This window comes from Poromitra crassiceps, assembly GCF_964638095.1.
Source record: "Poromitra crassiceps genome assembly, chromosome: 18".
Classification (NCBI taxonomy): domain Eukaryota; kingdom Metazoa; phylum Chordata; class Actinopteri; order Beryciformes; family Melamphaidae; genus Poromitra; species Poromitra crassiceps.
Genome location: NC_139636.1, coordinates 28,093,488 through 28,109,923, shown reverse-complemented (window position 1 = coordinate 28,109,923; position 16,436 = coordinate 28,093,488). Strand labels below are relative to the sequence as shown.

General features: G+C 42.0%; 1 protein-coding gene across 1 annotated transcript in view; it reads left to right on the top strand.

Annotated features, from left to right (window-relative positions):
* Nucleotides 1–10,460: 10,460 nt before the first annotated feature.
* Nucleotides 10,461–16,436, top strand: part of igf1ra (insulin-like growth factor 1a receptor) — a gene marked incomplete at its 3' end in the record, with an annotated part of 164,779 nt that continues 158,803 nt past the window's right edge. Inside the window, exon 1 of the mRNA XM_083654296.1 lies at nucleotides 10,461–10,563. Coding sequence (XP_083510422.1) covers nucleotides 10,470–10,563 — 94 coding nt within the window. The 5' untranslated portion in view covers nucleotides 10,461–10,469. The remainder of the gene's footprint in view (nucleotides 10,564–16,436) is intronic.

The following is a 16,436-nucleotide window of genomic DNA, read 5'->3' as shown; positions in this document are numbered from 1 at the left end:
TTGTTGTTGTTGTTGTTGTTGTTGTTGTTGTTGTTGTTGTTGTTACTTGGCACTGTTCGGGATCCTTAATTTGCAATTAGAGCAGCCCAGATTATTATGTCATGGATTCAAATATAGCAGATTTGTCAGCTAATCATTCATTCAGGTTTCAAGATTAGTCATGCTGTTTATGCCAAATTCTGTTATGTAACTTACAAAATACTAACATCTGACACTTGTTGCCTCTTAGGTGGCAGGAGCTAGGGAAAATGAGCCACTCTCCACAATTGGTATGGTTTCAGAATGATAGTTGGAGAACAATTAGATAGATACAAAGTAGATATAGGTCTAGGATTTCTTTATGCAGGGCAACTATCGTGTTTTCACAGATGCTCTGTTTTTAGGCAGTCTATCATCTCAAAAGACTTGAAAAATAGTGCTGCTGTAGATGGGACTCCCTTATATAGGTTTGAATGTTTACAACGCCTGGCTCCGCCCCTGAATCATTAGTCACAACATTCCTGGGGATGAGTGTAAAAGCCCAACGACCATACCAGACCAATACCAGGCAGTAGCCTATAGGCTAATTAGGCTACTACCAAATAGGTGCCGTAGATAATCATATGCAGTGTGGCCTACTTGGACATATATCAAAACTAGCCTAATTATTGTTTTAGACTGCATGTCTGTATTTCTATTTCGGGAAAATCGACAATTATCCTATTAAAAGCGAGTTTCAATAGCAGTGCATCATTATGGCAAAAAATAATAATCTGAAAATGAAAGGAATTAAAACGTTCTTGAAATCCTCAACATCTCAAAAACAGTGAATTGCATTGCATGTAGGCCTACTTGGTCAAATGCAGACCAGTCTGGTCTGCATTTGACCAAGTAGACCTAGTGTCCTCTAGTAAGAGAGTGGCGTCAGCGGAGGACCAAAATGCAAGAATCATTAGCCAATGAACAGCCAGGAATGGGTCTCGCGCTACTTTTGCATGCTAAAATAAAGCCGATAATGTACAATTTGATTCATTTCAAGGGATGAAAAACCCTTTCAAAGTACAACACTGTCTATTTTGATGCAACTCGACAGTGCTGCTTTTTTTACTGAAGAGTTCCACTTTCTACTTCCTGGAAAAAAATTGGTCCATTGGAGTGAATGGAGATGTCAGAACTCTTCTATTATACGGCTCTGAGTAGACCTACATGCAATGGACTGAGTCCAATGGACTGAGTCCAGTTCTATGAATAAACTAAACTGCAGTATAGAGTCATATGGCTACAGACTTACAGTAGCCTATAGCGACGCCCATTCCGCTGCGCTGGCCCTGCTGGATGTATCGGATGAATGAATGATAAAATGCGGGCCAGCAGCCCTGACTCCTGTCCAGACACTTGAATGAAGCTCCATGTCACATTTTACTTTAGGCCTGTGACTGTGACGGTGGTGTCCGGAGCGTAACCTATCGTACACAGCACCAGTGCACAAAATAGACTGCATGGGACTGAGGGGTAGAAAGTGGCTCTATTCACTTCACCTCATAAGAAAGCAAGTAGAATACGCCTATATAGGTATAAAAGAGAGGGAGGGGAATATTGTAGTTATAGCCTATAGAATATTTAGTTAAATTGGGACTGTAGTTTTCACTAAATGATGTAGCCTAACTAGCAGTTGTTGCTTTAAAGTAGCATGGTTAGAATCATTGTTATTAGCCTACTTTTGATGTTGAACTTGAATTGAATAACAACATTGGCAGAATGGTTGTTAAATCACTTTCTGGATGGTCCTCTCTATATTAGCCTAATCCAACAACTCCCAATTTGAGATAGGCTAACTCTGATTTCAGAACATTGCATGTTGTAGTGTAGCCTAGGCTACAGCACATGATCTGTATAGCAAGACAAGAAAAACTACATTCTTCATTCATTCATTATAGGTCATTTATGCATTATTATTAGGGGTCCAAGCACGAAGTGCGTGGATCCTTATTGTATCTGTTCTGATTATTATTATTTTTTTTTAATCTTCTTCTCTGGTAAAACTGTATGTACAGAAGAAACTGCAATGCTCAGCGCAGGCCCGGTTCTACGGGGGTGCAAAAGCATGCATTGCACCCTTATTTTAATTGTCTGCATGCTCAGTTAAAAAGTTTTTTTTTTTTTTTTTATAAATGCTACAGCTGCACACTTACTGTTTAAACTTGAATTATAGTTGTTGTTTTTCTTTTTCTTTGATGTGATTTTATGGCTTTTTGGCACCTATATGTAACCTTTTAAGGTTGAGATAATTGTATTATCATTATATGGTCCAAATATTTCAGTAAAGCACTTGAAACACTTGAAATATTCTTGCTTGGGTGGTATCATTCTACTTGAAATGATGGTCAAATGCATTATTTTTAGTAAAATAACATGTCAATTTTTTTTGTGTGTGGGCCCGGCCTTCGGTTGACCCTTGCTCCACTGCCCGCAGACCTTGTTCATCTCTGTCAAGTATTGGCTGTTTAGAGCATAGCCCTCCTCAGTCATACCAGGCCCTCAGTCGAAAGGCCTCGGGTATGTCTGGGTTGACCATGATTGTCGAACTGAACAAAGAGAGAGATCTGCACCCAAAATCACAGGCGTGTGCTGTCACCACTCTGCCAGTGGTGTCCATTAAAGGTGCGTTCAGACCGACCTATTAAAGTTTTTCGCTGGCATCGAGTTTACATACAAAGTCAATGCAAACAAGCGATTGAGCGTATATTCGCCCGGGAGAAAAATCGCTGGGCGTCCGAGCGACAGCGACAGAGCGATAGGGTGAAAATTCGCTCGTCGCCCGAGATGAAATATCCCAACTCGAGAGCGAAATTTCGCTGCCAACAGCCACTCGCTGTTCAACGCTGATTGGCTGCCGTGTGAGAGTGAGTCAAGGATCACACTGGCTTGGAACAAACCGCTGGTTTATTGTGTGGCAACAAACCGCATTGACAGCTGATTGACAGGCTGACAGCTGACATGAAGTGAAGTCTGTACTACCGGTATAGAGCTCACGTTAGGAGCGCGCTGATAGGCTTAGCTTGTAAACAACTACGGTGGCTCATAGTGGACAAACATCCCAGGAATCCCAGGCCGGGGCGCGATCGCTCCGATGATGTCATACAAGCGAGACAGAGAATTGTTTCAAAACACGATTTTCAGACGGCAGCCCGTCTTTTATTGTCACACTACAACACATGCATGCGGCCACTACACATATGCTGACCGTGGCCGGTGAAATATGTCCTCTGCATTTGACCCATCCAGGCTTGTCCTTTCCTCCAGGGGGCAGGCCAGGAGCAGTGGTCGCTATTTCTTTCCAGCGCCCGGGGACCTTCATTGGACCATCATTGGACCAACTTCAGATGTTGTCGTCACTGGTCGGATGACGATCTTCTGCATGTTTTTAGTGGGGGGTTATGTACGGAGGAACCCCCTGGGGGGTACGGGGAGAACATGCAAACTCCACACAGAAAGGCCCTTTCGACGAGATAGCCCACCTGGGCAGTGGGCACTGAAGATATGGGGGGGGCACAACTCCAGCGCCCACAGCGTCCCAGGTGGGAATCGAACCCAGGACCTTTGAGCTGTGAGGCGACAGCGCTTACCACTGCACCACCATACCCCGTGCTTTTTGACGAGCGATTTAAACACAGCGGCAGAGCGATTCCAAAGGGTTGACTCGAGCGACAGTGAGAAAAATAAATATCTCGGTGTGAACACAGCTTCACAGCTTCTCCCCGCTCGTGGACCTCCCCGCCTGCCCCACAATGCATTGCGCAGCTGTCTTCAATACACAATGAAAACACATGTGGAGACATACCGTTAGGCCTACTGATAAAACTAAACATGAACTCAATGGGCTAATTCAAAACGATGCAAGAACTAAGATTGCAACGGCCAAAATGCCATACTTGAGGCTCCAAAACGGAAGTCCACAAACCAGTGGGTCACCAAAAATGCTGGTTTAACTGACCTCCGCATTGGCTTCAATTTTCACAGACGGAGCTACCCCCTTGTATATGTAAGGGTTAATGCACGACGAGGTGTCCATTATCAGAAATTAATGGACGACGCGGAGGCGTGAACCGTCCAAGGTGAAAGCCGAGGACGGTTGCTTCTGCGAAGTGTTATGTGTTATAGTGTAACTACAGGGTAACAAGACTGTACTTATAGTGTAACTACACGGTAACAAGACTGTACTTATAGTGTAACTACAGGGTAACAAGATCTGTACTTATAGTATAACTACAGGGTAACAAGACTGTACTTATAGTGTAACTACAGGGTAACAAGACTGTACTTATAGTGTAACTACACGGTAACAAGACTGTACTTATAGTGTAACTACACGGTAACAAGACTGTACTTATAGTGTAACTACAGGGTAACAAGATCTGTACTTATAGTATAACTACAGGGTAACAAGACTGTACTTATAGTATAACTACAGGGTAACAAGACTGTACTTATAGTATAACTACAGGGTAACAAGACTGTACTTATAGTGTAACTACACGGTAACAAGACTGTACTTATAGTGTAACTACACGGTAACAAGACTGTACTTATAGTGTAACTACAGGGTAACAAGACTGTACTTATAGTATAACTACAGGGTAACAAGACTGTACTTATAGTGTAACTACACGGTAACAAGACTGTACTTATAGTGTAACTACAGGGTAACAAGACTGTACTTATAGTGTAACTACACGGTAACAAGACTGTACTTATAGTATAACTACAGGGTAACAAGACTGTACTTATAGTATAACTACAGGGTAACAAGACTGTACTTATAGTATAACTACAGGGTAACAAGACTGTACTTATAGTGTAACTACAGGGTAACAAGACTGTACTTATAGTATAACTACAGGGTAACAAGACTGTACTTATAGTATAACTACAGGGTAACGAGGCTGTACTTATAGTGTAACTACACGGTAACAAGACTGTACTTATAGTATAACTACAGGGTAACAAGACTGTACTTATAGTATAACTACAGGGTAACAAGACTGTACTTATAGTATAACTACAGGGTAACAAGACTGTACTTATAGTATAACTACAGGGTAACGAGACTGTACTTATAGTATAACTACAGGGTAACAAGACTGTACTTATAGTATAACTACAGGGTAACAAGACTGTACTTATAGTGTAACTACAGGGTAACGAGACTGTACTTATAGTGTAACTACAGGGTAACGAGACTGTACTTATAGTATAACTACAGGGTAACAAGACTGTACTTATAGTGTAACTACACGGTAACAAGACTGTACTTATAGTATAACTACAGGGTAACAAGACTGTACTTATAGTATAACTACAGGGTAACAAGACTGTACTTATAGTGTAACTACAGGGTAACAAGACTGTACTTATAGTGTAACTACACGGTAACAAGACTGTACTTATAGTGTAACTACACGGTAACAAGACTGTACTTATAGTATAACTACAGGGTAACAAGACTGTACTTATAGTATAACTACAGGGTAACGAGGCTGTACTTATAGTGTAACTACACGGTAACAAGACTGTACTTATAGTATAACTACAGGGTAACAAGACTGTACTTATAGTGTAACTACACGGTAACAAGACTGTACTTATAGTGTAACTACAGGGTAACAAGACTGTACTTATAGTGTAACTACACGGTAACAAGACTGTACTTATAGTATAACTACAGGGTAACAAGACTGTACTTATAGTATAACTACAGGGTAACAAGACTGTACTTATAGTATAACTACAGGGTAACAAGACTGTACTTATAGTGTAACTACAGGGTAACAAGACTGTACTTATAGTATAACTACAGGGTAACAAGACTGTACTTATAGTATAACTACAGGGTAACAAGACTGTACTTATAGTATAACTACAGGGTAACGAGGCTGTACTTATAGTGTAACTACACGGTAACAAGACTGTACTTATAGTATAACTACAGGGTAACAAGACTGTACTTATAGTATAACTACAGGGTAACAAGACTGTACTTATAGTATAACTACAGGGTAACAAGACTGTACTTATAGTATAACTACAGGGTAACGAGACTGTACTTATAGTATAACTACAGGGTAACAAGACTGTACTTATAGTATAACTACAGGGTAACAAGACTGTACTTATAGTGTAACTACAGGGTAACGAGACTGTACTTATAGTATAACTACAGGGTAACAAGACTGTACTTATAGTGTAACTACACGGTAACAAGACTGTACTTATAGTATAACTACAGGGTAACAAGACTGTACTTATAGTGTAACTACACGGTAACAAGACTGTACTTATAGTATAACTACAGGGTAACAAGACTGTACTTATAGTGTAACTACACGGTAACAAGACTGTACTTATAGTATAACTACAGGGTAACAAGACTGTACTTATAGTGTAACTACACGGTAACAAGACTGTACTTATAGTGTAACTACAGGGTAACAAGACTGTACTTATAGTGTAACTACACGGTAACAAGACTGTACTTATAGTATAACTACAGGGTAACAAGACTGTACTTATAGTATAACTACAGGGTAACAAGACTGTACTTATAGTATAACTACAGGGTAACAAGACTGTACTTATAGTGTAACTACAGGGTAACGAGACTGTACTTATAGTATAACTACAGGGTAACAAGACTGTACTTATAGTGTAACTACACGGTAACAAGACTGTACTTATAGTGTAACTACAGGGTAACAAGACTGTACTTATAGTATAACTACACGGTAACAAGACTGTACTTATAGTATAACTACAGGGTAACAAGACTGTACTTATAGTATAACTACAGGGTAACGAGACTGTACTTATAGTATAACTACACGGTAACAAGACTGTACTTATAGTGTAACTACACGGTAACAAGACTGTACTTATAGTGTAACTACAGGGTAACGAGACTGTACTTATAGTATAACTACAGGGTAACAAGACTGTACTTATAGTGTAACTACACGGTAACAAGACTGTACTTATAGTGTAACTACACGGTAACAAGACTGTACTTATAGTATAACTACAGGGTAACGAGACTGTACTTATAGTATAACTACAGGGTAACAAGACTGTACTTATAGTGTAACTACACGGTAACAAGACTGTACTTATAGTGTAACTACACGGTAACAAGACTGTACTTATAGTGTAACTACAGGGTAACAAGACTGTACTTATGGTATAACTACAGGGTAACGAGACTGTACTTATAGTATAACTACAGGGTAACGAGACTGTACTTATAGTATAACTACAGGGTAACAAGACTGTACTTATAGTATAACTACAGGGTAACAAGACTGTACTTATAGTGTACCTACAGGGTAACAAGACTGTACTTATAGTATAACTACAGGGTAACGAGACTGTACTTATAGTATAACTACAGGGTAACAAGACTGTACTTATAGTATAACTACAGGGTAACAAGACTGTACTTATAGTGTAACTACAGGGTAACAAGCCTGTACTTATAGTACTACAGGGTAACAAGATCTGTACTTATAGTACTACAGGGTAACAAGATATGTACTTATAGTATAACTACAGGGTAACAAGATCTGTAGCCTACTGTTTGATCTCAGACTGTTTTGCGAGCCCAGTATGCAGAAATATTCAAATAGAATAGACGAAGATCATATAGGCTACGATGTATGTACGATGTACCCATAGATCCCATTCTCATTCAGATATTTTGAGGTGAGAGGTCCCTTTGAAATTGAGCATGCCAGTCCTTAAAATTGTTTTACACATAATCAAAGTTGTTAATTTTGTGTTCAATGTTGAAAAGGCTGCAAGGTTTTCAAATGAATATACTTTATTTGGCGGCTGAGGAAGTTCAAGGTGTCAAGGCAGCATTGGCATTACACCTCCACCGTCGAGTCCATCCTCACCTCCTTCATCACCGTCTGGTATGCTGCTGCTGCCTGCAAGGACATCTCCAGAGTCCAGACTGCAGCACATCATCTGTCGCACTGAAAAGGTGGTCGGGAGGAGCCTGCCATCCATTCAGGACCTACACACTGCAAGGATGCTAAAGCGGTCTCCGGAAATTAGGGCCGACCCAATGCAGGACATCAACTCTTCAGGGTCCTCCCCCATGCCATGCCAGAAGACTGATGTCTGACACCGTCAGACTACCAGTCTACCAGTAGTAGTCAGTGTTGGAGGTAACTCATTACAAAAGTAACATATTACATGTAATATATTACTTTTAGCAGTAACTCAGTAATATAACGTATTACTTATAGGATTTCAGTAATATTATACCAGTTACTTTGTCAAGTAACTCAAGTTACAAATTGAGTTACATTTTATTAAATCAAAGCACATATTTAAAAAAGATACAATCATTTCCTAATCAAACTGTGTGTTTTTAGGCAAATAACCACTATAGATGACAATAACAAAGGAAAATAACAACATTTAGAAATTTGGATTGCTTACACTGACTTCAAGGCGGTTGAAATTATTTTTCGGGATGGTTCTGGGGCGGCAATGTCATTCTGCTGCTGCTGTTGTTTTGGTAAAAGTAATGCAAAAGTAGTGAAATAAGTAATGAGTTACTCTACACAGAAAGTAATATTGTAAAGTATATTACATTTTGGAAGTAACTTGCCCAACACTGGTAGTAGTACCAGTCTACCAGAACCTCTATCTCATCACAGGGACCGTTTCTACCCAACTGCCATCTGCCTCTTCAATGCCACCCGGAAGCCCCCACAAATCAGGACTTTGTGACCCCCCAACCCCAAATTTATAGCCTACCGGTAATTTGAGATCGTTTTCTATTTGCTCCATCTTCTGCTATTGATGTGATCGTCATTGCACAGATAGCCTACTGCACTAAGTAAAATTCCTCCGCATTTGCAATAGGCTATTTACTCACTATATATTGTAGCGAATCAGCAGTACACACATAGTGGTGAGCAATGGTAGTGTCTCCACTACAGATAGGAACTGTGTGGGGGAGTGTTATGTTGGGGAGCACTATGCTGTGGGACCACTTCCGGACGGAGACTGAGCATGTGCAGTCAGTCTCCGCGCACTGCCTAGGGGGAAGCTGCTATCTATGAGCATGACAACAGCGGAGAGTTGTGAATATGAATAACTGTGAATAAAGAACCTGTACCAGCAAGAAGCCTCTGCCTCATGAAATATCAGGAACGCTACAATATATTCAAATGAATCTTCAATCCTATTTGCCGTTTTTTTTATTCTGGGGGCGGGGAGAGTAGGAGGAGGTGTGTCCTGGATGGCTCTGAAAAGGGGTTTGGGAATCCCGGGTTTTAATCCAGTCCGGTTTTTCTCTCCGGCTTTCCGCCACCTTATCCGTAGCAGCACTAGCCTGTTTCTGTGTGAGAGAAGCCGACTCTTGTTTACAGCAGTGATTCCACGGAGGAGCGGAGACACAGCCGACTAAAACCGAGGGCAAGCCGTAGGATTTCTGGCCTCTTGAGCTGCATACGACCGGGAGTACTACTTTGTTTTTCTGTTGCATTTTACCCTCCAGAGGATGAACAAACTGTAAAAAGGGCAACTCCTTGGGACGTGAAGTATTCTCCCTCTCTCCACCCTTAGCCGAGGTCGTCTCGCTGGAGCTGGAGACCGATTCTCTTCTTGCGTGGCACAAGTCTGCTATTTTCTTTCAAGCTGCAAGTCCGTCCGCCTGACGGGAAAGCTGAAGTGTGGTGCGCCCAGGAGGTGCAGGGAAACTGGTTGTTGTCCGGGGCCGGGGATCGAGTGCCTGTGCTGGCTGAATGGCATAGGCGCAAAAAGGGGGTTTTCATTCATTTTTCATCCTCCCAGCCACCACCCCTGTGGATCTGGACGTGTTTTCTACCAGCAACCTACCCCCCCCCCCCCCCCACCACCCTCATATAGCCCACAGTCATTCACACGGGGAATTATTGCGAGTGACATTTGGATTATTATTGTGGCGGACGGTCGAATAATGATCATCATAAACAACATCTAAGTCTGTTATCATTATAATAATAATAATTAAAATTATTACTAGTACCAGGCCAGACTGTACGCATAGGCTACTGCTTTTTTTTTCTCAAGAGATGGAGACTGAAGATGGGGATTACCATTTATCCAGTCAAATCAGTGGCTTGTGCGTGCTGCTGCCAGCCGACGTCAAAGTATCGTGTGCTTGGCAAAAATAACAAACTGTTTGTTTAGTTTTTTTTTTCTTCTTCTTCAAAGGAATTCCCTATAATAACAAGTTATATTTTCTGGAGGAGCAAAAGCACTGATAGACGAGCAACCACGCATTTCTATGCTACCAGAGAGTAGGCTAGTAGCCTGTTTGGGACTATATACATTTGATTAATTTTTTTCTTAATAAGGCTCCTTTTTAAGAGCCTAATCAAGATATTTCCTTTTCCCTTTTTCCTTTTTTTGAGAGGAGAATAATTTCCAGAAACAGGAATATGAGATCGGAGACACAGAGGGGTAGCCCGACCTTGTTTTTGGGTCTGATGCTGTCTGTCTCCAGTGTCTGCATATGGTCCGCAAATGGAGAGAGTAAGTATATTTTATTATAATGTTTTGTAAAATGTTTAGCATAATAATGTGTGTAATAAACAGTTTTGTATAATAACATTTCATAAAGCAAATAGCCTAGTCTTTTGCCCCTCTCAGCGTAACTATAGCCTGAGAGGCTATATGCCTCGGAGCAAAAGTTAAACATTTAATATTCCAAACATAGGCTACAAAAAAAATCATATAGGTCAAATCCGTATTGACAGTGTGACAGTGTTTTTCAATATGATGAGGTTGCTACACTATAAGGGCTTGTTAGTTATAGGCTACAGGCTATTACAGAAGACCATGCGGTATCAGTCAGTAGGTGGACTCACATTTAACCAAGGCTGAATTGTGAGTAGGCTATAGCTATGTAGAAATACAACAATATATTTTGGTAAAGCTTGGATTTGTATTCAGAAATCACCGAGCACATGTCGGCATGCACGTAGCCTACATCCTGAAACCGGAGGATGAATCCATGGACCAGTGGTGAAGGTTACTACGACCATGTGGCCATTTTGCATTTCGTAGTGTGGCGTTGCTGCGCATGAACAGCGCCTATATGAGATAACATCTTCCCCTTTGATTAAGGACCATGTTGCTAAGTGATATAGCCTAGTGGTAATTAACAGAAAGGCATGCTAATATAGCCTGTAGCCTACTCGTTGTAAAGGCAAACAATCACCAATATACATTAAATAAAGCGCACTTCTATTTTGAGGCATTCGTTTACCCCCACCTCTCCATAAAATAGGATAGCATATTAGTCACTTAATTGACATCTAAACCTATTCACTAGATCTGGTATAAAAAATAATGTAGCCTAATAGCCTACATAGGCTATAGCTAATATAGGCTATCAGCCTAAAAAGTTGAGTGAATATAGTTTAGATGGGTTTGCTCCCCGGATCCCAAATCAACACTAAAAAAGAAATGTGATTTGGCACTTTGCATGCAAACAAATCCAGAAAATTAAATAGCCTGCTAAAAATTTGAATTCTAGGCAAATTATTCTAACAAGAGTATTTTCAGCAGTAAGGTAGACCCTACTAGACAGTTCTACTCATTCTTTAAATTGGAAATTCACAGCGAGATGAGGTTTTCTCACAGCATAAAAAAATCCCTTGTTGGGCATTCCATTTCATGAGCAGCACCTCATGCTGTTTGCCTACTTTTTACACATTTCACTCATTCAGTCAAATGGTGTGATTGTATTAACTATTGTTAACCCATTGATACCTGATGCAGCATTTGTGTGTGTATCCCTTTAAGACCGCGAACCGCGTTAACGAGGTTTGCGGTCTTAAAGGGATACGCACACAAATGAGGGATATACACACAAATGCTGCATCAGGTATCAATGGGTTAATGGGATTTCCTAAACTAAGCTAAACCACATAAGTGGTTCTCAAACCTTTTCACTTCATGGACCCCTAAACTGACACAAACCACAGACTCCCCATTTGATAAGATTTTGTCCCAGGGTCCCCCATCTGATAAGATTTTAGCTTTGAGATGTTTTATTACAGAAAAAGTGTACGAAACCCATGACCAAAACAGTCATACATTCTGTCATAGATGTGTTATTACAGAACGTTTATGAAACCCATAACCAAACATACATTCTGTCATCATGTTAATTATGAATGGAATTAGTGATTAGATTATTCCCCTTTTTTCGGAGGACCCCCCCCCCCCCCCCATTTTAGAACCATTGCTCTATAGTGTGTATATGATCTTTTCAGTGCTGTGTTTTAATATTTGAAATTGAGAATGCATTAATAGGGCATCTAATTTGTTTACGTTTTCTAATCTAATCTTTAGCTTAAAATAACTTTCCAATACTGGATGTATAAAAAGCACCCCAAACCCTTTTGTTGTTGTTGTTGTTGTTGTTGTTGTTGTTGTTGTTGTTGTTGTTGTTGTTGTTGTTGGTGTGTGTGTGTGTGTGTGTGTGTGTGTGTGTGTGTGTGTGTGTGTGTGTGTGTGTGTGTTTTGTGTGTGGCCAAATCTCAAATAGAATAACTCTGCAAGAGGGAAGACAGTGAGGGTCAGGAGAAACAGTGGTCACGTTATTAGTTGCTTCTTCTTTTGATCACTTGCCACTATATTTAGACATTAGAATTAGTTTCTGCAACTGTCATTGATCATGTTTTAAGCTGCTTAGTGGAACCTTTCAGAGTAAATACCACCTTGAACCATGGACACTACAAGGACCGCATCTGAATCTGTCCTAAAAAACATACATTGGGCCAAGACAAACTGGATTATATATAGGTTATTTAGTAAAGTCTTGCTATTTTGCCTAACTATTTAGCTCAGTAAAACAAAAAAACAAAAAATAGGGTTATTAATTAGACTATTTGTAAAATAAATAATCTCGTCATCATTATTTGTTCTCCATAAACATGGAGAGGAATATGATGTGCAATTTGTGCATAATAAGAAAAGTGAGGTTTTTAGTTCAAAACTTTGCTCCTCACTCACTGGTGGCATTTCCCAATGACTTTGGACTGATAAAGATATGACCAATTGCATCATTGTATGTTTCATGTGTTGCTACTGTATGCTGGACCAAGCAGCAGCTCATCATCAGTTGCATGATGGTAGGCTATAGTCAGTAAAGCCACTTTGAAGCCACATATCATGCATGGCTGCTTCTTCTCATATGGGATATTGGTGTGGTTTGTTGTGTCTTTATATTTGCGTTGGCGCCATCACGTGACCTTAATGAGTCTGTCTGTATCCTTAGAAGGGACGTGGGATGGTGAAGATCATTTGACATGGGAAGCAGACATGAGCCCTCTATTATCATTCAAATGGAAGAAAATTTGAATTCAGTCCTATTGACCAGAGGTGTGACCCGAATCACACGGGGGTGCGCTTCTCTCTGCACCCCGCTGAGCGAGGGAGATACCCATGAACGCATTTGGGGGGACGGGAGAAAAGTGGCTACTCTTGAACCTTGAGCTTCTAGATTTACAGGACAAAGCGTTCAAAGACAAAGACCACGGTGAATATATGGAGGGATGGGTTTGCCCAGTTTATTACTTGGGACTGATTCACAATTAATCAAATCCAAATCCAAATCGCAATATGCCTAAGTGCAATATCCAAATCACAGGAGCTGCAATACATTTTTCCTTGATAAAGGAAAAATGTGTCACAACACACCATTGTATGAAGCATTGTGGAGCTACAGAGACGTGCCGGCCTACAAATCATATATTCTCCAGATTCTCCAGGGAACATGATTATTTTGTACCGACCCCAGTAAAAATCGCATCACATTCTTATTTTATTTTTGTGTGAAAAAGAAATAGAAAAATTGCCATTCCCACTAAAATCGTATCACAATATTGCAATATCTGTCAGTACAATCGCAATATGATTTTTTTTTGTCATATCGTGCAGCCCTACTCCAAGGTCAGAATTTCCAGGTTCTATCATCACTTGCAGATGAAGAAAGAAAGAAAGAAAGAAAGATCCATGTAACCGTAACAAGAGCTCCATTAGGGGTTGAAAACTTTTTTGCTCTGTTCGTTTTAATAATCTGTCCACGGCAATAAAATGTAATTAAGCTCCCTTTTAACTCTCACCACAGTAAACTTTCCATGCCATGGCTTCCAAGTATGCAGCAAACAAGTCAGAGAGAGAGAGAGAGAGAGAGAGAGAGCGACTGACTTGGTGTTTTTTGAAATAGAATGTGCAAAAATACACTTGCCAGGGAAACAGACATGGTTTTGTTGATTGGAAGAGGAGAGAGTTTGTGAACGCTTTCATTGGCTGTGTGCTGTTGACGCGGGCGGCCTCTCCACGGCCCGGCAGTGCAGTGCAGAGGCCAATGCAGCCTTCACACTTAACTTCATCACTTGGCACTGCTACTATGAGAGAGTGCTTTATAAATAGACATGTCACCGGCACGCTGGTGCAGTGTACAGGCACCCTCTGTCCCGCTCCGTGCAGGACAGGCCGCGCGCACACGGCCTTCCTGCTCACTTATTCATGACTGAGAGAGGACATGCCGCTCCTGCCTGGAAACTTGAATGGCAGACGGAGGTGTAATAAGTCAGGGGAAAGTCCCAAAGCTGTTAGCTCTGCCTGCTTGTGACAGGCAGCGTGGGGTCGAGTCCCAAAGCTGTTAGCTCTGCATTCTTGTGACAGGCAGCGTGGGGTCGAGTCCCAAAGCTGTTAGCTCTGCCTTCTTGTGACAGGCAGCATGGGGTCGAGTCCCAAAGCTGTTAGCTCTGCCTTCTTGTGACAGGCAGCGTGGGGTCGAGTCCCAAAGCTGTTAGCTCTGCCTTCTTGTGACAGGCAGCATGGGGTCGAGTCCCAAAGCTGTTAGCTCTGCCTTCTTGTGACAGGCAGCATGGGGTCGAGTCCCAAAGCTGTTAGCTCTGCCTTCTTGTGACAGGCAGCGTGGGGTCGAGTCCCAAAGCTGTTAGCTCTGCCTTCTTGTGACAGGCAGCATGGGGTCGAGTCCCAAAGCTGTGTTAGCTCTGCCTTCTTGTGACAGGCAGCGTGGGGTCGAGTCCCAAAGCTGTTAGCTCTGCTTGTGACAGGCAGCGTGGGGTCGAGTCCCAAAGCTGTTAGCTCTGCCTTCTTGTGACAGGCAGCGTGGGGTCGAGTCCCAAAGCTGTTAGCTCTGCCTTCTTGTGACAGGCAGCGTGAGGTCGAGTCCCAAAGCTGTTAGCTCTGCTTGTGACAGGCAGCGTGGGGTCGAGTCCCAAAGCTGTTAGCTCTGCTTGTGACAGGCAGCGTGGGGTCGAGTCCCAAAGCTGTTAGCTCTGCCTTCTTGTGACAGGCAGCGTGGGGTCGAGTCCCAAAGCTGTTAGCTCTGCCTTCTTGTGACAGGCAGCGTGAGGTCGAGTCCCAAAGCTGTTAGCTCTGCTTGTGACAGACAGCGTGAGGTCGAGTCCCAAAGCTGTTAGCTCTGCTTGTGACAGGCAGCGTGGGGTCGAGTCCCAAAGCTGTTAGCTCTGCTTGTGACAGGCAGCGTGGGGTCGAGTCCCAAAGCTGTGTTAGCTCTGCTTGTGACAGGCAGCGTGGGGTCGAGTCCCAAAGCTGTTAGCTCTGCTTGTGACAGGCAGCGTGAGGTCGAGTCCCAAAGCTGTTAGCTCTGCTTGTGACAGACAGCGTGGGGTCGAGTCCCAAAGCTGTTAGCTCTGCTTGTGACAGACAGCGTGGGGTCGAGTCCCAAAGCTGTTAGCTCTGCTTGTGACAGACAGCGTGGGGTCGAGTCCCAAAGCTGTTAGCTCTGCTTGTGACAGACAGCGTGGGGTCGAGTCCCAAAGCTGTTAGCTCTGCTTGTGACAGACAGCGTGGGGTCGAGCGACTGACTCCAATGTGTACTCTGACTCCAAGGCTCCCCACTCCATAACGGCTGATATTATATCAATATTGTCATATGAGTCTAGGTATCGTCTTAAATGTTGGATGTTGTCATATAGTGATATGGCAGAAGTGTTGTCTTTTCCTGCTTTTAAAGACTGCATCACAGTAAAGTCATGTCATTTTCTGAATTTACCCGACTGTCATTTATATCCACATTACTGATGATTACTTCTCCAAAAATCTCATTGTGTAAATATTTTGCAGCACCAATAGTCATCCCTACAATATGTCGCAATATCCATATTGAGGTATTTGATCAAGGATTTTGTCCATATCGCTACTGGGGACATCTCACATGTAGCTTTGCCTTACAACTGAACATTTAGCCCACTTGGTATTTAGCGCACTTCGTAGAAAATACAGAGATATATATCTTGTCTCGCCATTCGCCCTAAAAATCCCGAGATATGATCTTTGGTCCATATTGTCCAGCCCTAGAGTAGGGCTACATGGTTACTCTCTCTCGCTCTCTCGCT